This window comes from Gigantopelta aegis, chromosome 3 (assembly GCF_016097555.1).
Source record: "Gigantopelta aegis isolate Gae_Host chromosome 3, Gae_host_genome, whole genome shotgun sequence".
Classification (NCBI taxonomy): domain Eukaryota; kingdom Metazoa; phylum Mollusca; class Gastropoda; order Neomphalida; family Peltospiridae; genus Gigantopelta; species Gigantopelta aegis.
In genome coordinates, this window is record NC_054701.1 from 17,365,098 (window position 1) to 17,391,755 (window position 26,658).

General features: G+C 39.3%; 3 protein-coding genes across 5 annotated transcripts in view; 2 read left to right on the forward strand and 1 right to left on the reverse strand.

The window, feature by feature from the left end:
* The window catches only part of LOC121367618, a 214,510-nt gene that overhangs the window by 69,208 nt on the left and 118,644 nt on the right, over positions 1–26,658 (forward strand). The gene's annotated exons all lie outside the window — the stretch shown is intronic.
* Positions 2,500–6,204, reverse strand: LOC121367614. Its single transcript, XM_041491896.1, has 2 exons — positions 5,886–6,204; positions 2,500–4,735 (listed from the first exon to the last, which is right to left on the reverse strand). Exons 1-2 carry the CDS (start codon positions 6,102–6,104, stop codon positions 2,627–2,629), a joined length of 2,328 nt encoding a protein of 775 aa, XP_041347830.1. The 5' UTR covers positions 6,105–6,204; the 3' UTR covers positions 2,500–2,626.
* Positions 8,925–18,023, forward strand: LOC121367616 (BTB/POZ domain-containing protein 2-like). Of its 2 annotated transcripts, XM_041491901.1 has the most exons (3): positions 8,925–9,035; positions 11,307–11,585; positions 14,548–18,023. In XM_041491901.1, exons 2-3 carry the CDS (start codon positions 11,314–11,316, stop codon positions 15,614–15,616), a joined length of 1,341 nt encoding a protein of 446 aa, XP_041347835.1. In that variant the 5' UTR covers positions 8,925–9,035; positions 11,307–11,313; the 3' UTR covers positions 15,617–18,023. The 2 variants fall into 2 exon arrangements, with proteins under 2 accessions (XP_041347835.1, XP_041347834.1); XM_041491900.1 differs by lacking the exon at positions 8,925–9,035 and having other exon boundaries at positions 11,227–11,585.

Consider the following 26,658-nt stretch of genomic DNA (forward strand, 5'->3'; position numbering starts at 1 on the left):
GACTCCAAACCCTGAGTGAGTGCTCCGCAAGGCTCAATGGGTAGGTGTAAACCACTTGCACCGACCAGTGATCCATAACTGGTTCAACAAAGGCCATGGTTTGTGCTATCCTGCCTGTGGGAAGCGCAAATAAAAGATCCCCTGCTGCCTGTCGTAAAAAGAGTAGCCTATGTGGCGACAGCGGGTTTCCTCTAAAAACAGTGTCAGAATGACCATATGTTTGACGTCCAGTAGCCGATGATAAGATAAAAAATCAATGTGCTCTAATGGCGTCGTTAAATAAAACAAACTTTTACTGTGTGATTAATTTCCTTTCAAACGTTATTTGCTACTTATTTCATTTCATTTATTCTTATCTTCGTGCTTATATCCAATTAAGGTTCAAGCACTCTGTCCTGGACACCCACCTCAGCTATCCGGGCTGTCTGCCCAGGGCAGTGGGTTAGTTGTTAATTGTTAGTGAAAGAGAAGAGGGCGTGGTGGCCTGACACCTACCCATTGAGTCGTTAAAATTCGCTATGGGTGGGAATCGGTACCGGGCTGCGAACCCAGTACCTACCAGCCTTATGCCCGATGGCTTAACCACGACACCACCGAGGCCGGTTGCTATTTATAATGAAGTTCTGGGCCGATTTAAAACTATAGACATTGTTCTCAAACGTATCTCTGATTCCACTCCACCGGCTACTTGTGACTGACTCGGGACGATTCGTACACTACGAAAAATCATTCTGGGAGGATCCTCCCCAAAATAGTTTTTTTCATTTATTTATAAAATATTTGGTCCAGGGACTAAATAATTGTACGTCTGATTCACCGATTCACCCACGCAGTAAATCAACAACAAAAAACCCTAAACAAGCAAATGAAATAAATAAATAAATGAAAAATAAATATATAAAAAGTCAAACTAAAATATTATTAGTACATACATTTTAAATTTAATATTTAATTCTAAGTTATGTCTTTCACATTCACCAGGGTATGAAGAAACACGCAAACATGAATACATAGATACATCCACACACACACACACACACACCACACACACACGTTCAAGCACGCTGTCCTGGACAGTGAGTTGTTAGTTGTTAATGGCCTGTGAGAGAGACGAGGGTGTAGTAGTCGTTAAAAGTCGCTAGTCGTTAGTAGTCGTTAAAAGTCGGACAGAACTTACTAATTTATGAGGATCATTTTGATATTTTGCTAAAACGAGGGGAAAGTATAATTCGGATGGCATAGTCTGAACAGTAATAAGCACAATATAAAATATAATATATTCCTTCATAAACTTTAACGCCAATTTTAGACGGGCTATCTAACTTAATTAAAAAATCAATTCATTCTACTTTTCTTGTTTTTTTAAATTAGATGTTAATTGCCCATGAAGATTAGACAGAAAAAGTTGGGCCTTGGCCATAGAATAGAAAAATTATACCAAAATTAATTAATTATTATTTTATTAATATTTTAGATTATTTAGGGGGAAAAGGCCCCATTGAGGACATCAGTGTGGAGAGGGTAAGGGGGGAGAGGGAGGGAAGCCAGTCTAACCTAGGTTTGCTACGGCCGAAACCGCATACGCCTAATGTCCCCTAAAACACACCCCGCCCCCATCCCAACCGTTGTCCGCTCCATTTCCATTTCCCCTTTTTAATAAATGTATCAATATTTATGAATTTCTATATTATTGTTTTTTCCAATGTGCAATGGAGAGAGAGAGAGAGAGAGAGAGAGAGAGAGAGAGAGAGAGAGAGAGAGAGAGAGAGAGAGAGAGAGAGAGAGAGAGAGAGAGAGAGAGAGAAGGAGGAAGAGAACCCCCGAAAAACAACAACATTTATTCTAATTAAAATATTTTAAAATCATGTATAATAAACGTAGTAAAAAGAGTATTAAAAACCATGATGGTCACCTAATATCTAAAATATTTATTAATGTTAAACATGAGTACTTAAACGGTGCTCCAGTCGGGGGAAGAAGAAGTAGCCACTGCCAGGTGACCTCCCCCCCCCCAACCTCCCCACCCACCCACCCACCCACACGCACAACACCAAATCACCAAGCCAAACTTTCATTAAGCCACATCCACACACAAACACACAATTAATATAAAACAGTAATATTGAAATTAAAGGTAAATAAAACGTATATACAATATTTTATATTAAATATACTATACATTAAAATATTTTGTTAAAGTTATTTTCCATATTCGCAATGTATATATAAATTTATATATACCAACGTCTGTGCTTCCACGTTTTCATCAGATAACTCTTACATTGTTTAAAGAGTATAGAGTTGTCTCGCTTTAAACGGTATGTTAAAACGGAAAGTTATTTTTCCACGAAATCACGTGACATTCAAGGAAGTATTTTTCATAAGGTTTGGGGCCATTCAAATATTACGTAACGCTTAGGGGGGTGGGGGGGGGTGTACGTCCAAGCTTTATATGGCGTTACAAGGGGTGGGGGGGGGTGTACTGAACAGCGTTACGTAACAACATTTTGTTTTCTCTTAAACGTGCTATGCCATGGCAACAATATATAATGTAGGTTTTTAAGAAGTAAATGTTAACCAAAAACAATTTTAAATCAGGCTGAAATGCTTTAATACACTAGATATTTTAATTTTGGTTTTCCCAAGGTGATTCTCGGGATTCAGGTGAAAGCAGAGGTGTGCCGTTAACAACCGATATATTGGTTGGAACTTCTAATCCATCGATGTCAACGTCGTCCTCATCAAGCCATTCAAATTCCTCATTTTCCATATATCGTATGACGCACATCAGTTCTCGCTGACGCTTGGCAGCCAAACGTGTAGGGCGGATACGATGCACGGCTGCTTGAGCTTCGTGGTTCAAAGTCGGATATTTATTTCGGCACATTCGGGAATGGGATGTCATCGACTTGATGGAGGCGTGATATAGACCACACCTATCACAAATACGTTTTTGTAGTTCACTCTGTAAGCTTGGACATGCAAAGTCGTATGGTAGTCCCTTAGCAAACTTGTTCTTTGTTCTTGTGGGAAGAACTGAATTCCCTAGTACTAAATGTACAAAGAGTGATGGGAACCGTGCCGTTACATCATTAGTGCAACACATCAAGCCATCTTCTGTCTGCGAAAGTGGCATAGGAGGGGGCAGGAAGCGCTCCTTGACAATGTCAAAATATGAACTTCTTGGCTTCTCACAACATGAGTGGTTACGACATTTCACAATTTGCAGCATGTACTGGCTTTCCCGTACAGGGTCGTCAGGTTGACTTGGAGGGATGTATTCTGCTACTGTTGGGTACCCGTCAATTACAGTGTTTGACCATACTTCAGCTAGAACGTTTGCAGCATGTTCGAAGTTTTGTTTTTCCATCTCATTATCCACCGTTTCACCCTGTGGATTAAGATGACTTCCGAAATGGTCGTGCGGCAGTACAAGTCCTGCAATATCATGGCTAAGCGGAGCCATGCGTCTCTCGACACGGTTGAACGCACTCCTTCCGGGGGCATTTGTTGCGATGAATAAAGCATCCAATTTGTATGAACAGAAGTAATCCACTGCACACTGAATGGTTTTTGTGTACCGAGGGTTTTCATCTGGGCCTCCATCCACAGTTATTATCATAATGGGTTTCGGTAGTCCATCTTGATAATACATGCTTTCTCGGAATTCAGGCAAGGATAGAATACGTTTCATATCATGCAAGTGATGCAGCGCAGATGATGAGGAATGTTTAGCACTTCGAATTCCCACATACGTTGGCCCAGAATAAGTAACACCGGGACTATCAAAACTGTTTTTTCCAATCGATATTGCTGCGATCACTGATGGTACCAACTTATGTTGAGCAGCAATGACAAAATCATGATCACTTAGTTTGATTTTATACTCCATGTGCATGATCAAAGGTGCCTGTTTATTGGCGGCGGTCAGTCCTATTGGAACTCTCGCTTTGTCGTCCTGTGAGTGAAAAGTGACTTCACCTGGTCCTAGAAGTGATGCCAACTCTTCCAAATTGGAAATGGATGCTCGAGCAAAATACCTGTCCTGGTGGCGAGAATGTTCATCGTTCTGTGCTCTAATCAGTTTGACAGGCACAGTTTTACAGTGTCTCTTACCCTCTAGAGTTGTAGCATTTCGAGGAAGAAGCCGAAGGTATACTGCACTTCTAGATAAATGGATCCCTTGTTTCTTCAAGGAGGCAGTCAAATCATCCAATGTTCTGACCGTCCTGATAACTTCAGAACGCCGTCTGTCATCTGCCGCTGAACCGCCTATGGCAATATCTACAATCACCTTATGCAAAAGATTCTCATCTTCAACAATTGGTGGCCGACCAATGGTTGTTCCTCTTAGATGTTTGCGAGTTTCATCATCTAAGTCCTCCAGCTTTCGTTTGAAATTATCTCGATAGCGCTGTTGCCTTTCTTTGTTTTTTATACATTTTTTCATATCCAATTTTACTCTATCCAGTTCTGTCTGTTTTTTCTTCAGTTCTTCACATTCTGTCTTTGAGAGCAATCCTTGATGTTTTTTCTTGTACAAATTGTTAAGATCCTCATTTATTTTAGATATAGCAGCTTCAAGTTTTTCTTGCTTCGGAGCTGTATGAACAGTGGTTTGGCTTTCTTTTACTGACTGATGGGTGTCCTTTTCTTCCTCTCCAACGATCGCAGTGTTTCCATTCATCTCAGATTCATCATTCACACCCGATTTTTCTAGGTCTGTTTTTGGAACCTACAAAAGATAAATTAATATGTAGGCCTATCTGTAAAATTAATAATGATTTTAAAATACGATAAAAAATATTAACACTCACCATTATATATATATATATATATATATATATATATATATATATATATATATATATATATATATATATATATATATTTAAAATACTTTGTCACAAGGTATCAAGTCAAATACATTGAAACTTGATGCATTCAGTGTACTGGGGAGGCCAACTGCATATACCATGTTTTCCAATTTCTTCTCATTTTCCGAAATAAATCAACTCAAACCTTTATTAACAGTTAACTAGAGACAGCGACTTCAATAGGCCTACATTTTTTTGGTATACACTGTATATTGGTATATACATTGACATGATATAACTAGATAAACCTTTATATTTTCGGTCACTGACCAAAAATATAGGTCACGTGATATATGCTCAACTCGATTCGATACTTTGTTTTTCAGCTACATACTAAATATATCGTTAGTTTTAATACAGTATCAATAAATGTCCTTTTGTGTTTCAATAATGAATCAACATTTATAGATTTATTTATTTCTCAAGAGCTTAGAGATGCCTTTTGGGACCTACACAAATGTATAAACTTAGTAAGTAACGTTTTTAAAAAACAAAAACAAAAAACAGTCATCTGTCATGTATGACGTCATACTGCAAGTGCGTGCTGGAATAATTATGATAAATTAACAATTTGGTATAAAACAGAAATTATAATGACTTTTATTTTACTATTCTTGTTAGGATAAATAAAATAACTGGTTACTGCCTTAGGATATAAAATTTATCCTGATCAGGTCGAATGAAGAATGCCGCTCAGCAGAGCCTCTCGGCATTAACCATTCTAACCTTCGCAGGATATTTAAATCCTATATCTATAAGGCCGTAACCAGTTATTCTTTATCTCTAAATATATATACCTATACATTTAAAAACACAACTTGTCAAATGGTTGGGTTCGAACCTCTTGCACTGATTCGAATAGCATTTGGCAGTCCACAACCACAACCACTCGGCTTTCGATATAGGCCCTGACTGAATATACACAGAATCAACTTGCATATAAAAATATATTGTGTTTGTTATTTCCAACACATTTTATTTAGGCCAAACGAAACTGACGTTGCCTACCTTTGACCAAAAAGAAAACAAACGTCCTCTGCGTTTCATTTCAAGTTGTTTCCATTCTTGAAGCTTTCTAGAGACGTGCCGTGTGAGATCCTCTGGTTCCTTCTTCATTTCCTTCCAAACTTTAGCAACTTCAAGTTGAACCGTCTTTTTGGACAACTCTACGTTAGCTCGTCCATACCCTTCAATTAGAGATTGGTGTAATCTTTCTCTGTCAACCATTTTAAAATGGCGAAAGTGAAAACGTGCTTTCTTTATCCATCGTACAGCAATACGTCACTTTATTGACGTCATCATAGCGTTCATGGGTATAAATATACATTGCCACGTTGCTTTGTCTGTGTTGGGCGTGGAGGGGGGGGGGGGGGGGGTATCTCCGAGCGTTACGTAATATTTTGGGGGGTGTATGGTCTAGCGTTACAGAGCGTTACAAGGGGGTGGGTGGGTGTCTAATTTTGACAAAAATAGCGTTACGTAATATTTGAACGGCCCCTTTAGAAATATTGACGCTGGAAGAATTCGGAGGTATGTACACTTTTATTTCAAAATAACCACGCCCTCAGTGGTTCAGTCTGTTACTAGTTCGTTCTGCTATCGATTAAATTTTACACACATATTATAGTTATGCCACAGAACAGAAGTCAGTGCTTAGGGTACACGACACCTATTGCTTTTCCATATGTCGAAATGTTTATTTTTATAGATACTATAACAAGGGACTTGAGCGGTGGATATCATAACTGCTGTATTTCACGGGCGGAAGGATTGTGGGTGTGGTAGATAGGAGAGTAATTGTAATAGATAAACACTGGGTTCTCGCTGGGTGAAAATTAAAGAAGGGCAGCTACACGGCACCACACCCTTCAACCCCCCCCCCCAAAAAAAAAAAAAAAAAAAAAACAACAACAAAAAAACAACAAAAAAAACCAACAACCCCAAAACAACAACAACCGGAAAGCAAACAAAAACGGAAAGGAAACAAAAATGGAAAGCAACAGAAAATAAGGCGAAAGCTTTGCTGTCATATACTGAGAGGCATAAATAACACAATGAATATTTCACTGATTAATCTCTTATAGAAATGTCAAATCATATATATTGTGCATGCAGACAACTGACATATTGGTAATAACTGTAGGTGAAAGTTAATTTTGTTCAAATCAGATTGTTTTGGATAAAATTAGTTTTATTTTTTCCTATTTTAAATGAGGATAAACTGGTATGTTTATTGCAACACAGCATTACATATGAAAATCATTTTGCATGAGCATTGCCAGTTCTCGTCTCCCTATAAAAGCAACCATTTTTGTGTTTTCTGTCTTTTTTAATATGCCATGGTAAGTAATGTTAAAACATTGCTGTTTTATTGCCAAAAAACCCAGTTGTGTTTTTTTGTTTAAAACCACATTTTATTAACAAAAAATCCCATTTGAACAATATCTTCTGTAAGTTACAGTTGTTACCAATATGTCATTTGTCTGCATGACTAATATTGATGACATTATATTTCTATAAGAAAATCTGAGCTAAATACCCATTGCGTTATTTATGCCTCTCAGAAATAGAATAAAGATGTTTGTAAAGTGATCCCCTAATGTGGGATATAACAAAAATTTCATTTTATTTCCATCTTTATCTTCATGGAATGAATCGATCATTATTTTTATAAGCGATGATATCCACCCCTCCTTCCCCAACCCAACCCCCAAACAAAACAAATAATAATAAAAAAAACAATTAGAAACAATTAGACGTTTGTAATATTTTATAAAGAATTGCTGAATAAACAGAATGACAGAAATGATAGAAAGTAAAAATCATCATTTACAACCAATTTAATCTGCAGTTGAGGGCAAAATAGCAGACGATATTTAGTGGAAACAAAAGACAGAATGAATGTTCTGATCACGCGACGAATGTGGCGCCAAATAAATGGTTCTGTGTGGGAAGTGTGCATTTGGAAATAGCGGAGATAGGTCCTGTAAAATAGAGTAGGGTGTGGGAATATAAAGTGGGTCGATGATCGAAGTGTGCCGAAATTTTGATAGTTCTGATAATACAAACAGTCCTGTCATTGGTAATACATGTGACAGTGTTGTTGTCTTTTTTGTCAACAAATAATTTTATCTGGCCAATAAATGTATTCAATTTTATTTCACCTAGTTACAGTGTGAATTAGCCTTGTGCTTGAAACATTTTTGGAGTACATGTAAAACTAAGTACTATAATTTTGTGCGAAACCTTTCATGTTGTAAAAATATCTGGTTATATCAAAAATGAGCTACAAAAAGTTCCATTTTCTTCGTGGCCATGGTTTGTGCTATCCTGTCTGTGGGAAGCGCAAATAAAAGATCCCTTGCTGCCTGTCGTAAAAGAGTAGCATATGTGGCGACAGCGGGTTTCCTCTAAAAAAAAATCTGTGTGGTCCTTAACCATATGTCTGACGCCATATAACCGTAAATAAAATGTGTTGAGTGCGTCGTTAAATAAAACACTTCTTTCTTTGGTATAGTATAACCTACACTGTTCAATGAAGGTTGCATAGTACCAAAGAAGAGAGTTATGTGACAAAGTTCGAGGTGCACTGTTAAATATTTACGGAGTAAAAGCAGCTGTGGGTGTGATTCCCACTGATTGGTAGTTATATGTGACATTGATTATTTGTGCAAATACTATTATCAGTTGACAATAAATAAATACACTTTTTTTTTTTTGTTATACAGTTGATATGCCGTACATATCAGGTTGAAACTAATGCGGGGTACCCCCAAAAATGGAACTGCAATTTTCAGCGAAAATGACGGTTGCTATTAAAAACATTAATTAAATATCTTAAATGGTATGTGATTGCCCCCCCCCCCCACCCACCCCATTTTCTTGCAGGTAGATTAGATGTGAGGTGCCACACGTTTTACTGCTGTACTTCCTGTGTGTGTGTTGATAAGCTGCTTATATCAGTTTTATTAGTAAACGTTAACATTATCGGCAACAGGAGTTGATTTGGTGTACTAGAACCTGAATAGACAACTGAAACAGAGTTGTTTCGCTTCGTGTGTAGCAAAACCGAAAGGTACATTTTCCAGGGAATCAAGTAATATTCGCGGAAGTATTTTCCTCAACTGTTAGAAATATTGATGCTGGAAGAATTCGAAGGTACGAACACTTTTATTTAAAATTAATCACGCCTTCAGTTGTCGAGTCAGTCACTTGTCCGTTCTGCTAGCGATCAAATCGCTTGATTTTATACACAACTAGTTCAGTTCACAAAACAGTGTACGTGATACGGGACACGTTGACATATTCCTTTTCATAGATACTATACAAAGTGACTTGGGCTATGCATGTCATAACTGCTGTATTTCACCGGCGAAAGGATTGTGGGTGTGGTACGTAGGAGAGTATTTGTAATAGAAAAATAATGGGGGACACAGTGAAAAACAGTAATATTTCTAAGGCTTCGGCGTCGCATAGCAAGATGTAAACAAATCGACCGTAGACAGAGGCGTAGCGTGATCTGGACCTGGGGGGTTCGAATATGAACCAAGTGGACCTTTTTCTATTTTGTTTTTGCACCACCAGAAACTCCATATGTATAAACCTGTATGTTTTACTTCTGAAAGCGGACCATTTACTTCAGTGGAGGGGAAGAGAGGGGGGGGGGGGGGGAGGGTCGTCCGAAATCCCCGAACCCCCCTAGCCTACGTCCCTGGTAGATATTTAGAGGAGGCGGAACACTCGTTGACACTCGAGGTCGCGCCAATCACCGGGTTATTTGAGAACCACTATACCGTACTATACTACATATATTCACGTGCATTGTGTACCCCACACTGTACTATACTACATATATTCACGTGCATTGTGTACGCCACACTGAACTATACTACATATATTCACGTGCACTGTGTACGCCGCACTGTACTATACTACACGTGCATTGTGTACACCACACTGTACTATACTACATATATTCACGGGCATTGTGTACCCCACACTGTACTATACTACATATATTCACGTGCATTGTGTACACCACACTGTGCTATACTACACGTGCATTGTGTACACCACACTGTACTATACTACATATATTCACGGGCATTGTCTACGCCACACTGTGCTATACTACATGTATCCACGTGCATTGTGTACGCCACACTGTGCTATACTACATGTATCCACGTGCATTGTGTACGCCACACTGTGCTATACTACATGTATCCACGTGCATTGTGTACGCCACACCGTGCTATACTACATGTATCCACGTGCATTGTGTACGCCACACCGTGCTATACTACATGTATCCACGTGCATTTGTGTACGCTATACTACACACACATTGTGTACGCCACACCGTGCTATACTACATGTATCCACGTGCATTGTGTACGCCACACCGTGCTATACTACATGTATCCACGTGCATTGTGTACGCCACACCGTGCTATACTACATGTATCCACGTGCATTGTGTACGCCGCACTGTCATTAATGATGATTATTGTTTTGTCTAGTTCGTGGTTGGTTTTGCTATTTTGTTTTTGTTTATGTTTTGTTGTTTTTCTTAATTGTTGGTGTGTGTGTGTACGGTGGCGTAGGAAGATGCCAAGTGTATGTATGTGTGTGTGTGTGGGGAGGGGGGAGGGACATCCACACATGCACGCACACTCGTATGCATGTATGAATGTATGTGTATATGAATGAATGTATGAATGAATGTATGAATGAAAATGTATGAATGAATGTATGTATTTATGTATGTATGTATATCAACCATCACTGCTGCTACTGGATTATGTGTACGTCAGTGGTGTGTGTATGCATGTGCGTCTGTATTGAGTTTGGGTTTTTTTTGCTCGTGTGTGTGCATGTGTGACTGTATTATGTTTGTGTTTGTGTTCGCGTCTTTCTCAGTGTGTCTGTGCGTGCGTGTGCGTGCATGCGGTTTTTGGTTTTTAGGGTCTTTTTTTGTTTTGTTGGAGGTATTTTATGAAATAAATTTTAACATAACCATTAAATAAAGGGACTACCCTGTTTTATTTTTAAAGCTGTTTTAGGGTTGTTTTATTAAATAAGTAACAAATATTAAAGGGACAATCCTGAGTTTTCGAAAATATTTGGATTCGAAATCCAGTTTGGTTACAAATATTGTGACGGTGAGAAACACGTTGACTATACAGACACTGATATTCTAAAGAACAAACTATATTTAATGTGCAATACCAGTCGTTACAACATTGTGTTAGTCGAAGACATCTTATAATGCAGAACACTCATGGTAGTCTCTTCAGAACATATTAAAGAGTGTTTACAACTAGACATGAAGCTATTCCCAGTCCCGTGCATGGTTCCTATTGATGCCTGTACCACATCTATTATAAAACAAAGAGAAAAATTAAGCTATTTTATGTATATTTTCAGTGACAAGATGGCGACATGCAAATCAAGTAGTCGGACTGGTCTTGACAGCTGGCAGAGCAGAAAATCTCTTTCAGAATGTCTGAGACATTCTCTTGAAAATAAAATGTTCACTGACGTAACATTCAAGGTGGGAAGAGAACAGAAGTGCGTCCAGGCTCACAGACTGATTGTCAGTATCCGCAGTGGCGTGTTCGAGGCCATGTTCTACGGACCATTGGCAGAGCAGGATGAGGTCGTCATTCCGGAAGTAGAACACGACATATTTGAACAGTTTCTAAGGTATGTTGATTTTATGTTCATAAAACACGGATCATACATCTAAGAAGTATGTTATGAGTCTTGAAGTGTTATTGACATGCGTCAGAGTAATTATTTAGGGACTGGGATAGCTGGAGAAGGGATCACTGTGTGGGATAAGAAATTTTAACATTGTATTAATTACAGTAATTATCGTGTTAGTAAGCTAGATTAGCATGAAGAACACACAACTATGATGTGCTTTGTATATCAGATCTTGGTCATGTTTCTTGAATTTGCTGCTGTTAAGCTATAGCACTATTACTGCTGCTACTACTATTACTAAGAATGCTATTAATGGTTATGGTGGCGGTGGTAGTGTTGTTGTTGTTGATGGTTGTATCAAGTGGGAACATTGTCCAAGCTCACAAGCTGATGTCGTCAGAATATTCACTGGCTTCCGACAACTGAAAGACAAAATAATCATTTTCCACTTCTTCTGTATTTTCTGGCAACGCCCGACGCCTGTGCCTCCCCCACCCCCTCACTCACTCCGCTTTCAGCCCAGTGGTAAGGAGCTCGGTTATGGGCAGTCGTCCTAGGATCAATCCCCGTCAGTGGCTCCATTGTTCCAGCCAGTGCCCCACGACTGATATATCAAAGGTCGTGGTATCTGCTACCCTGTTTGTGAGATTGTGCATATAGAAATAGTCCTTGCTACTAATAAACAAAAAACGTGACGTGTTTCCTCTGAGACTATATAGTCAGTTCACAAAACAAGCTGCAACTTTCGCTTTCTTTTTCTCTTCTTCTTGCTAGTCTTCTTCTTCATTCATCTTAAAACAAAAATCTCCTAAACTCCTAACTCAAATACATTATTAAAAAACCCGTGTGTGTTCGATATAAACAGTGATCATCAAAAAGTTTGTTTGTTTGTTTTGTTTAACGACACCACTAGAGCACATTGATTAATTAATCATCGGCTCATGGATGTCAAACATTTAGTAATTCTGAAACGTAGTCATCCGAGGAAACCCGCTACATTTTTCCTAATACAGAAAGGGATCTTTTATATGGACTTTCCCACAGACACGAAAACACATACCACGGCCTTTGACCAGTAGTTATGCACAGGTTGGAACGATAAAAACCTAATCAGTTGAATGGATCCACCGAGGTGGTTCGATCCTGCGACGCAAGCACATGAAGCGAGCAGTCAAAATACTTAGCTAAATCCCGCCCACTCGTCAAAAGTATACGCACAATAATAAACAAATAAATAAATAAATAAATAAATAATGCATAGAAAAGAAATAGGTTCCACCTGTTTTACTGGATAGTGTCGGAAACAATGTTTATAGGTCAAAGTGGTGAATGAAAATAGCATATGGTCTTGATAGTGTTTCAGGGGCGAGACGTTACCCAGTGGTAAAGTGCTCGCTTGGTGCGCGGTCGGTTTGGGATCGATCCTCGTCGGCGGACCCAGTGGGCTATTTCTCGCTGCAGCCAGTGCACCATGACTGGTACATCAAAGGTCGTGGTATGTGCTATCCTGTCTACGGGATGGTACATATAAAAGATCCCTTGCTGCTAATCGAAAGGCGTAGCCCATGAAGTGGCGACAGCGGGTTTCCTCCCTCAATATATGTGTGGTCCTTAAACATATGTCCGACGCCATATAACCCATTTTCTTCTTTCCTTGATAGTGTTTCGTGAATCAACCCCCCCCCCCCCCCCCAGCATTACGTAATTGTTGGTACATTTTTATGTGCCGTTTATGTCATCAACTGGCCACTGTCGAAATTTCAAGGTACACCCCCACCACACACCACACACCCATCTCTGGTAAGGTGTTATACATAGGATATCAATTTTGGAGTTACGAGACTACCCCACAATCGAGATAGTTAAATGTGTTCAATATCAGTGGTCGTCAAAAATATACGCTCAATAATAAATAAATATAATGCATAGAACAAAAGAAGGTTGTTGTTTTTTTAGGTAAAAATGATATATAAAAAAATAACTTACGGTCTTGACAATGTTTCCCGAATCGAACCACCCCCATTTCCTCCCTCCCCCAGAGCGTTACATACTTGTCGACACCCTTTTACATGTGACGCTTATCTCAACAGCTGGCCAGTCCCGAAATTTCCCGTACCCCCCCCCCCCCCCCCCCCCATTATCCTGGTAAGTGGTTATGCCCAGAATAAAAGGTTTCGAATTAATAGACTAACTCACAATCGATATAGTTACATGTTTTCAATAGCACGCGAGAAGCTCAGAGCCTAGGCAAGTCGCATAATAAAATGTCTGTTTGTCTGTCTGTCGTAAAGTCCCATTTGGATTGGCGCCCCGCTAACTGAATTTAAACTCAGCTGGCCATTGTGCTTGTATTTGCCATAGATAATGTAGATGAGTGAGTGCTGCGAAACGATAGCGCTGTAGTGGGCCTTATATGTACCAAACGGAACTGGATCATTTATTCTAAATATTTAAATGAAAAATATCCTAGGAACTGCAGCTTTAAAGTGAGATAAGGACACGTTTTATTATGTGCGATCTGGACTGGAACTTTTAAATGGGAAATTCTCTGTTCATTTTTATTGTAATTAGCGCCTTTTATTTACTGACGTCATATATAATTGACAAATTACGTCACTTCTTATTTGAAACATTACACATGGATGCCGCAGAGTAAAATTTTTAACGTTTAGTAAATCCATGAAAGGAATTTTGATAATAGATTTAACAAAGTGTTGTTACGACGTTAAATTAAAAACTGTTTTTGTAAACGATGAAAGAAGGTATATAATGAATACAGAACTTCACATACATCGTTTTCGCTTCCTATTTATTGCACTCGTTTATTTTGTGAAAGAACATGCCACTCCACCGCTTCGTGGTTTCGTGGTATATATTCTTGCGCAAAATAACCTCGTGCAATAAATAGGAAACGAAAACAACGTTTGTGAAGTTCTGTATATTTATTACTATTTCACAGGTACCTCTACACAGATGACGTCACAATGGATGGTGCCAGTGTAATGGGTTTGCTGTACGTTTCAAAGAAGTATGACGTCAAAACCCTGGAGCAGAAGTGCCTGGCGTATTTGTCGTCATCGATGACGCCAGACAACGCCTGCGTGATACTGGAACAGGCCCACGTGTTTGATGAACAGGAATTGAAAGAAAAAGCTCTGTCTTTTATTTTGGAAAATGGATATGGTGCTCTAAAATCATCTGGAGTTACCGACCTTTGTCACGAATGCTTGGTTAAGATCATACAAGCGGAAGAACTGGAGGTCGATGAACAAGCTGTCTTTGAAGCTGTTGTGGCGTGGAGTGAGAGCGCATGCAGGAAACAGAACAAAGATGTAACTGACGAAAACAGACGACAAGTGATTGGGGAAGTCATAAAGCACGTGCGGTTTCCCTTACTTGACCAGAAGTATTTCGCGAAAAATGTAGTACCAACTAACTTGCTGACTGATGCAGAAAAAGTCAAGATCTTAACACACTGGATATGTCCTAATGAAAACGTTTCACCATTTAACGCCAACAAACGCACGGGTATTATTCGTCAAGAGAAAATTATAATACAGCGCTTAGCCGGACTCTGTGGTTTTGGTTGCTCATGTTCTAGTGGTGCAGATCATGGAATTATGTTTTCTGTAAACCAAAACGCATCACTACAAGGATTCCAGTTGTATGGTCCCTATGACAGACCCACTGCACATTATGACGCCAGAGCTTTTATAACAGACCCGACAACAGACGACGTAATCGAAGGTTCATCAGTGACAAAGTCAGTCTCAGTCGCAGCTGGGACGACAACATATGACGTGGAGTTTCCGCGACCCCTAAAACTGAGTAAAGACAAGAAGTACAATCTGCTTGTTAACATCAATGGACCTAAGTCACTCTATGGGAAGTCGGACAGATCTACAGTACAGGACGGGTCGTTTGTGTGCTCGTTCTTCAACTGCCAGAAATCCAAACACAGTAACAAACTAAACCGATATACAGATGTGGATGAAGGACAGATCCCTGGTTTGATGTTCTTAGTATGACAACCTGTAGTTGGAGATTATGTTATAGTAGAGTAGTGTTAGTATGGAGTCATCTTCCTAGTAGTAGCTGGTGAGACTTTCTCTAACAGTCCAGCTAGTAGAGCATTGGATTCTTATAAATCATACACATATATAGTAGAGTAGTGTTAGTATGGAGTCATCTTCCTAGTAGTAGCTGGTCGGACTTCCAGCAATTTCAGCCAATTTCGACCCCTGTGTATAAATGTTCCGTGGTTCCACCCCATTCAGTATTGGTTGCTTTACATGTAAATGTTACAGTTTGTGGCCCGGGACATGCATTGGCTTGATGGTGTAGTTGTGTTGGTATAATGTCCCCCTCCTGCGCAGTAGTCAGTTAAATGTCTTTTGTTAGCGCTGTTGGTAAAGCTTAGATGCAGAGATACATATGCATGTACGAGTGCACGCGCACACACATATACGCACGCACAAGCACACGGACAAACATGCACACACAATCGTACGCACGCACACACATACACCTATACATTGATAATATAAAGTTTAAAGTGCTCCTTCTTGGATATATGCACAGAGGATTGTTTTGCCATTCCTAATAACAATGCGCGGGGAAAGGTCTCACATCACTATACATTTGTGCACGATATTTACCTGTTTTGTTGTAATAACCATTGCATCAAAGACACCGCACGTATAGGTTCTTGCATTTGTTTAACCACCCCCCACCCCACCCCCCAAAAAAACACCCCCAAAACACCCCAAACAAACAACAACAACAAACAAAGAAACAAACAAAAAAAAACCCAAAAACCAAACACACAAAACAAACAAACAAAGAAACAAGCAAACAAAAACAAAACTAAATGGAATTGTTGAAAAATGTTGGGGCATTCCTTGAAACGATTTTAACACACGTAACGTCAATGATACACACTGACGTAGCCAGGATGATATAGTGGGGGTGGGATGTGTGTGGGAGGGGACCATATTTTATGTATGATTTTATAAAATCAAATACAGTTGAAAAAAAGTTTGATGGGGGGGGGGGGTGGGGGTGGCGTGCCCCCACTTACGTCACTGATGTTACAGTGTATGATGCGCTAATAATTATGTTCATTAATTAATGGTATTAGCTGATGTACACCACAACTTTACATTGAAGCAACAATTAGTCCGTGCATTTGGGCAACCGCTATGACGTATTGGTTACTGTAATTTGTAAATTTTGTTATGCGTGCGTGTAATGTTTAAATTTAAAGATTGTACACATGTTGTTTTATGTTTATATTTTACCTTGTGCATTTTTCATATACAATCAACGTCCCATGCTGCGTTCACCTAACGACAAAAACACGAATACGATATTTACGGAAATACTATTTTACATTTTTCGGCTACGATTCGTGAAACGATGCGTGAAACAAAATAGATTCCAATCAATTAACCTGAGTAATCAACAATGTGGTCGTAAAACAAATCCATTCTAGTAAACAAAAGTGAAGCACCCTCCAGTAAAGAGGAAAGAGTGCAACGTTTCTAACTGCGTTCAGACGCATGCATTTGCAAAAATTATCGTCCGCGCATATGCGGTTCGTCGTTTTCCATTTTAAGGCCACTACATGGAAAATATATGTGTTTTAACTATGCATAGTTGACGAGCACTTTGCTTGATTTTTTTTTTAAAAGGAAAAAGTTCAGTTTGTCAAGCATTCTGGCCCGGTCCGCGTTTTACCAACACCTATCGCTAACACTACCGGGATGTCAATATTGATAAGCATTACGCTCATAGCAGTGAAAGGTTTGTAAAATATTACTTTTTTTTTTAATGAATTGATTCTTAATTAACACAATATATACACTCGAAATTATTTACAATTGTTATGAATGGATTATCACTAAAGTAGAGGCACACACATGAAGCATACCTTTTGCAGATCGAATATAATAATTGAAAACAAATTCTAACAACAGATGGCTTAAAAAGCACGAAAAATAAATGGCACATGTGAGGTCACGTGACACGCACCATATGATAATTCATCATATTCCATGTTAAGTCAATTTCTACGAGTCATGTGGACCCGATATCAGTAATTTTATGGAATAAACGAAATACTTTGAAAAGTAAATGGTTTTAAAGGTTTGTAAAGTTATGAGTTTTGTATTGAGATACTTACTTGTCTGAACTTTATTGTTAATGGAAATGTTAACGAACTGTGAAGAAAAACCTTACAAATGAACGATAAGTAGACGACAACAAACCGGATGTTGATTGCACGAATCGTGCACGAGAAAACACACCGAACGGAGTTGGAAGCATAACGCAGTTAGGGACGTTGACGATATATATAATGTATTAATGATACAGTAATTCTTATATGTCGTAATTATGGTTATTTTAAGAACAATAAATGTGTGTCATAATATATGGGTTTTGTTTGCCTTGTTTTTGTTCGTTTTGTGTGTTTTTTTTATATTGTTATTTTTATTTTGCTGATTATTTTGTTTTAGATTGCTTAGCCCAATAAACTAGTGAAAAGTCAACAGCAGTTGGAAACACACACTGTCTCTCTCTCTCTCTCTCTCTCTCTCCTCTCTCTCTCTCTCTCTCTCTCTCTCAGACATACACACACACAAACTATTTTACTATATTCCTTAGTCTCATTGTCATCTAAAGTAGTGTCGGAAATAGAATGCAAATGATTTTCGTCAATTATTTCTTTCATATTAAAGGGACACACCCTAGTTACGGCTAGTTTTTAACCATTACGGCGTTGTTTTTCGCTATTAAACCCATTTTTTCACAAATAAAATTGCACTTTACTTACCGTTTATTATTTAGAATATACATTTCCATTCACCTGAAGTGTTTTTTGGTAATCCTGGTAATCGTGGTGTTTGTAATACCACAAAATGCATTTTTCGTATTTCTGAAAAACGGTCGCACGTTTGAGAAAAAACCGTTGAGCAGACAAGGTCTAATCTATTTTTAGACGGGATATTTCCATTTCAATGTCACAGACGTTGGTATACCACGTGACCGTTATCATTTTGGTTCGGTTTGTTTTCTCGTGCACGGTTCGCGCAATAAACATCCGATTTGTTGTTGTTCATTTGTGAGATTTTTCTTCACAGTTCGTGAACATTTTCAGTAACAATAAAGTTCAGACAAGTAAGTATCACAATACAAAACGTTACAAACCCTTAAAACCAATAATTTTGCTAAGTCCTACGATATCTGGAGAGGGGATACAACCAGGACAGAACAGTTGGAACATGTCCAGGAGAGGTGAAAAGAACGCACCCCAAGTTTGTGAAATTTGTCGTGACGTAGGCATTGTTTTGCTTCGAGCGACATCTACCGGTGACATCAGAATACAAACTTTCAAAATTATTTCAAGCAATTGGGACATGGGGATTCCCATGGTATGTATCGATATAAAACCTGCTTTTTCACTCCATTTGATAAAAACGTGATCTAAGTGTGTTACAGGTTTGTAGATTAACCAAATTATAATTTATTTTCGCTGGATGGAACTAGGGTGTGCGGCTTTAAACTGACAAGTAAATATCTATTTAATGATACTCTACCTAATTTAGCATTTAGTTGTTTGGGCTCTCATTGATGTACACGGTGGTGTTTACTCTTGAAATAAAGATGTCAGTAAACAGGAGATTTGTGACCTTTATTGGAACAGACTATAACACATTTTGATTCTATTTCCGACAGTACTTTAGTGTAAGTGTCGGGTACTCGTCCGGGTCGAATTTGACCATAAGTCCCCTTTTCTGTGCCGATGATTAATTAATCAATGTGCTCTAATGATGTAGTTAAACAAAAACAAACTATTTTATTCTCCAGACATAGTTTCGCAACTACTATATTAATTAATTAATTAATTTATTATTATTATTATTAATATTAATATTAATATTAATATTAAATATTAATATTATCAATTTTTTTTTTTTTAATCGTTGGAAACAAGGGAATCCCCTTGTTGTAAGTGTACAAGTCTTTCGAGTTACAGTCGTGTTCCTATAGCTTTTCGACAAAGCTACGTGTTTTTCGGGTTATACTAATAATATGTTCCTATGATTGTCGAAGTGCTGTCGTTGCGAACACGTAACACCAAAATATTTACGACTGCTTCGAGTTGCAACCCCTGAGGTGTGTGTGCCTTTAATTGAGATATAAGTTGAAATGAATGAAATGGTCCCCCCCCCCCCCCCCCCCCCCCCACCACCACCACCACCAACCTCGATGCCGGGTCTCACTCGGAGCAAGTTTAACGACTCGGTGGGTAGGTGTAAGGCCACCTGACCATCTTTTTCTCTCACTAACAACTAATCCAACTACTAGTAATCGCTGACCCTCTGTCTTGGACAGCCAGTCCAGATAGCCGAGGTGTGTGCCCAGGACAACGTGCTTGAACCGTAATTGAATATAAACACGACAATAACTATAATGACATGAATGAAAAGTCTACCCGCATACCCATTTGGCCAACTATTTGTTTTATTACCAGACAGGATAGTACATACCACGTGCTTTGCTACACCAGCTGTGGAGCACTGGCTGGAACGGGAAATAACCCAAAGAGCCCACCGAGTAGCCAAGCAAATCAAATCAAAACAAAACAAAACAAAATAAACAAAATGACACCAAAACCAAATCTTTCTTCTCATTCTCTTCCTTCTCTTTCGTTATTTTCTCTGTTCTCGTTTAAATATATATTTGTATTATAGATGTCCAACTTTCATCGGCTATTGGAAGTCAAAACATTTTGTAATTTCGACATATAGTCTTAGAGAAGAAACCAGCTACATTTTTCCATTAGTGTCAAGGGGTAACAATGGGTTAGTTGTTAGTGGTTAGTGAGAGAGAAGAGAGTGTAGTGGTCTTACGTCGTTTAACTCGCTCTGGGTGAGAGCCGGTACCGGGCTGCGAACCGTGTATCTATCAGCGTTATGACGAATGGCTTAGGTCTCACTACACAGATGTCATCTGCCATTGAAACCCATGTTAAACTGCCCAACTTCAAGCGAAGATTGCCCATAGAACGGGTTCTCATTGGCACTAACAACATACACCATTGCGAACATACATTATATAAGCATTTATTTTCACTCCAAAATTGAGAACCTTTCCGTCTCAGTTTTTTGCTATATGACTGCATCTGGCTGTAGTACCGGTCCCAACAGGTGGTTCATTAACCGATTCACTCCGGCTGTCACTTGCGCTATATACCCATGTCCCAAAAGGTCGATGCACAATATTACAAAATAACATGGGCAAAATACAGCCAGAAGGCTTACCATTAAACATACATATTGTTTTAATTCTTCACCATTTCCTAGAAGTGAATATGTGAACCATAACATGTGTCACAATTAGGAACTATAGTGGACCATGATGAATGAACTCTCACCCGGAAGTCATCTGTGTAGTGAGACCTTAAAGTCTAGTGACCGATTTTGTCAAACTTGGTTTGAAGTCAGTTTGATAATTTGGGTCATTTACACCATGAAAAGCTATACTAGAGCCGTGTAACTTATGAACTCTAACCAATACACCAAAAGATAGATGCACTATATCATCCAATAAAACTTCATATCACATTGTTACTCCTTGGTCATCCACACAATAGATGGCCATCAAACAAGCAGCCACTATATGGTTATGTATGACCTTGTTGGTAGTTCTGATATGGGGAACATACAAAGAAGCTAATTATCTAGTTAGTTCATTAGAAATATTAGTTTCCATCAATTGTTGCTATGGGCAACAATTGTTTCATAATGAAGTGTTGATATCCTGTTTTTTTCTGTATATTTCAGCATGAAGATCCACATATTATTAATGGCAGATACAAATTCTACTTTCACAGTAGAATACTATGTTATATATTCACAATACCATCAAAACTGTTTGTCATTATGACTGTACATTCGAAAAAATTCATTATGCACAAAATCACAGAAATTAGGGTGAATTTAGATATTGACCTTGTGACCTTGAATTTTGACCTTTTACAATGAGAAACTCAGTGTTAGACACTCAGATCAATTTATTTATTACATGTAAGAACACTAGAATATACATTTTGACACACACACCCCTAAAAAATATAAAGAAAATAAAAAGAAAAATGATAAAAATAAATAAAATTGACATGTTTGCAATATTTACCCAAATAGGGCCCCCATACGCTTGGCTCAAATCCACATCGATGTAATTACCTTTTATAAGGATGCTACACTAGTACATTTTCATTTTGGCTTGCTAAACTTATATTTTTTGGGATAAACAGTAATTTCATGTTTTACATTATGGTCTCACTACACAGATGTCATCTGCCATTGAAACCCATGTTAAACTGCCCAACTTCAAGCGAAGATTGCCCATAGAACGGGTTCTCATTGGCACTAACAACATACACCATTGCGAACATACATTATATAAGCATTTATTTTCACTCCAAAATTGAGAACCTTTCCGTCTCAGTTTTTTGCTATATGACTGCATCTGGCTGTAGTACCGGTCCCAACAGGTGGTTCATTAACCGATTCACTCCGGCTGTCACTTGCGCTATATACCCATGTCCCAAAAGGTCGATGCACAATATTACAAAATAACATGGGCAAAATACAGCCAGAAGGCTTACCATTAAACATACATATTGTTTTAATTCTTCACCATTTCCTAGAAGTGAATATGTGAACCATAACATGTGTCACAATTAGGAACTATAGTGGACCATGATGAATGAACTCTCACCCGGAAGTCATCTGTGTAGTGAGACCTTATTAGTGTCAAGGGGTAACAATGGGTTAGTTGTTAGTGGTTAGTGAGAGAGAAGAGAGTGTAGTGGTCTTACGTCGTTTAACTCGCTCTGGGTGAGAGCCGGTACCGGGCTGCGAACCGTGTATCTATCAGCGTTATGACGAATGGCTTAACCACGACACCACCGAGGCCGGTCACGCTCAAGTGTCAGATTGTCCTTTTTATGGACGTGTCTCAATAATTCGTTTTAATTTGTGCGTTCGTGTAAGTCGGTGTTTTCTGACTAAATCCTGACCCTATGTTATTGACTATTGGATGTCAAACATTTCGTAATTTTAACATATAGTCTAGGAAAGGAAGACAGGATAGTACATACCACGGCGTTTGATATACCAAACAGAGAGAGAGAGAGAGAGAGAGAGAGAGAGAGAGAGAGAGAGAGAGAGAGAGAGAGAGAGAGAGAGAGAGAGAGATTGTTGAAAATGTGTTGCCAGTATAAAACACGAAGCACTGTCACTCTTAAACGAGGGCACCTTTTTTTTCGTTTTGAAATGGCCACTAATCCCAGATCAACAAAAGGACACTGACAAGATTCATCCGCGTTAACACCACGATAAACAATGTCAAGACGTGTGTCATGATATACGTTGATGGTGAAAAAACGTGAGTGGAATTTGTCATCAGCTTGATTGTTCAGCAGCTTATCCACTAGACCAAGGAACTCAATACTTCAAAAGAAAACTTGACAGAAGACGGACGTCGGGGTGCTGAGGGTGGAGTGGTGTGGGTGCAACGTCCGTGTATGAACGGTTGTCGACAATTCGTTGTCAGTATCCAAAACAACGTAGTCGGCTTTTGTTTTCTTTAATTAATTAATTAATTATTTCGTTCATTCATTCATTTCAACTCAGTTTCATGTGTATACCCAATTAAGGTTCAAGCAAGCTGTCCTGGGTACACACCTCAGCTTTCTGGGCTGTCTGTCGAGGACAGTGGAGTAGTGGTTAGTTGTTGTTAGTGAGAGAGAAGAGGGTGTAGTGCTGTTACACCTAGTTATGGAGTCGTTACAACTCGCTCTGGGTTGGAACTGGTACCGGGCTGCGAACCCTGTACCTACTAGCCTTATCTCCAGTGGCTTAACTACCTCTCTTCGAAATGACCGCTAATCCCAGAAGATAAACAAAAGGACACTGACAAGATTCATCCGCGTTAACATCACGATAAACAATGCCAAGACGTGTGTCATGATATACGTTGATGGTGAAAACAAAAAAGTGAGTGTATCGAAAGTGCAGTTGTGTTTGTATTTTGCATTAGTAAGCTATGTTAAAACACGGTGATCTATAACTGCGTACCCATAATTCAACTACACGTCAAAATATCAATAACAAGTGCAATGTCATGTAGCTGATTGAACAAAGGACTTGCCAATCAAGACGAATTCTGCTGACCTTTTAGTATGTCACGTGACTCGCAACCCTGTCTTTAAGCTGTTATTAATAAACTCGACAAATAAGAAATAAAGTTGATTCCTGCGAACATATTTCATTGAATTACCAAAATAATAATAATAATAATAATAATAATAATAAAAATACCTTTCTTTAAAAAGATTTAATGTTTTAATATTTTGTTTGGCTAACTCAAAGTTCAATTTCGCTACAGATTTTCTAACCAAACTCACCACGTTGCTGGTAATATTTTGAAGTCAAGGTCTTTATTGCTTTAAGTTATACAACTTATAAGCTTTATAATAGAAACAGCAAATTATAATAAATGGATATTCACAGTACTTGATAATGATGGGGAGCATAAACCCTAAAGACCTTACAAGGAAGGAACACCAACACTGAGACAGTGGGCAGATTTATGACACCCGTCCGACTCTCTGTCATATCTGATGTCAGCATCGCCCGGAAGTAAAACTCCAACACTGAGACAGTGGCCAGATTTAAGACGCCCGTCCGACTCTCTGTCATATCTGATGTCAGCATCGCCCGGAAGTAAGACTCCAACACTGAGACAGTGGGCAGATTTAAGACGCCCGTCCGACTCTCTGTCATATCTGATGTCAGCATCGCCCGGAAGTAAGACTCCAACACTGAGACAGTGGGCAGATTTAAGAGGCCCGTCCGACTCTCTGTCATATCTGATGTCAGCATCGCCCGGAAGTAAGACTCCAACACTGAGACAGTGGGCAGATTTAAGACGCCCGTCCGACTCTCTGTCATATCTGATGTCAGCATCGCCCGGAAGTAAGACTCCAACACTGAGACAGTGGGCAGATTTAAGAGGCCCGTCCGACTCTCTGTCATATCTGATGTCAGCATCGCCCGGAAGTAAGACTCCAACACTGAGACAGTGGACAGATTTAAGACGCCCGTCCGACTCTCTGTCATATCTGATGTCAGCATCGCCCGGAAGTAAGACTCCAACACTGAGACAGTGGGCAGATTTAAGAGGCCCGTCCGACTCTCTGTCATATCTGATGTCAGCATCGCCCGGAAGTAAGACTCCAACACTGAGACAGTGGGCAGATTTAAGACGCCCGTCCGACTCTCTGTCATATCTGATGTCAGCATCGCCCGGAAGTAAGACTCCAACACTGAGACAGTGGGCAGATTTAAGACGCCCGTTTGACTCTCCGGAAGTAAGACTCCAACACTGTGGGCAGATTTAAGACGCCCGTCCGACTCTCTGTCATGTGATGTCAGCATCGCCCGGAAGTAAAATGACAACGCGACCAGGCCTGATGCGTGGTCGGTTTGGGATCAATCCCCGTTGGTGGGCCCATTAGACTATTTCTCGTCCCAGCCAGTGCGCCACGACTGGTATATTAAAGGCCGTGGTATGTGCTATCCTGTCTGTGGGATGGTGCATATAAAAGATCCCTTGCTAATGGAAAATGTAGCCGGTTTCCTCTCTGAGACTACCTGTCAGAATTATCAAATGTTTGACATCCGGTAGCCGATGATTAATAAATCTATGTGCTCCAGTGGTGTCTTTAAACAAACCAAACTTTAAACGATAAACTTGATAATACATAATAGCGAGTTTGATATTCTGTTTATTAATCCAGCTTGAATACATGTTTGATATCACCGACTAATCAAGTGACCAGTTAAACAAGAGCATGATATAAGAAATTATGATTTTTATATCCCTGGTTAGGAGAGCCCGCTTGGGTAATAAATAAAATACACTACACAACTAGACTCGTTAGATACGTTAGGAGAGCCCGTTTGATATCGCCGACTAATCGTTGTCTGACACTGTATTCGACACAACTGGGCTCGTCAGATACGTTTTGGAACCACTGGATTTAAAATAGTAGCTAACGACCACTAACGCCGACATAAATTTGACCCTCCCTCCACCGCCCCCTTACAAAATCCTGGCTCCATTTCTTCCTAAGATGCAATACTTATCAGGGCCGTAGCTAGGATTGTTGTTGTTTTGGGGTTTTTTGTTTTTGTGTGTGTTTTTTTTGCGGGAGGGGAGGGGACTGAGTAGTTAATAGTCTAACTCCTTAAAGGTTAAGAAGAGAATATTCTTTAAGTTCCTAAAATGTTTCCGGATTTTTTTCTGTGGGGGCACCTGCCCCCTTTGCCCCCCCCCCCCCCCCCCCCCTACGCTAGCTACGGCCCTGGTTATTAAATGCTGGTCATGTTTGTACAGCAACTATTGTGCGATAAGATATCGACAACTGGAGATCAACACGTGTACTGTACCCCGTGTGGTGACCTACACACCTACTTGATTTTAAACAGCGAAGCAATCTTCAGCAGATAACAGAACGGATTACATAGGGGGCGTAGCCCAGTGGTAGACCGCTCGTCTGATGCGCAGTCGATCTGGAATCGATCCCCGTCGGTGGGATCATTGGGGTATTTCTTTTTCCAGCCAGTAAATCATGACCTTTTGTATCAAAGGCTGTGGTATGTGCTATCCTGCGCGAGGGATGGTGCCTATAAAATGCACCTTGCGGTTGGTCCTCTCTAAGACTATATGTCAAAATTAACAAATGTTTTACAACCAATCAGCAATGATTAATAAATCAATGCTCTTTAGTGGTGTCGTTAAACAAAACAAGCTTTCTTTGATTTCGTGATTATTTTAAAATAAAAGTGAACATACCTTCGAATTTGTCCTGCATCAAATGTGCGATCTTGTTATAAAACACTGCCTCGTATATATGAGGTGTATTGGAGGTTCCAGTGTACCAAACCAATTCCCATTGCTAATAATAGTTGAACCTCGCTTGTTTCTGTGGCTG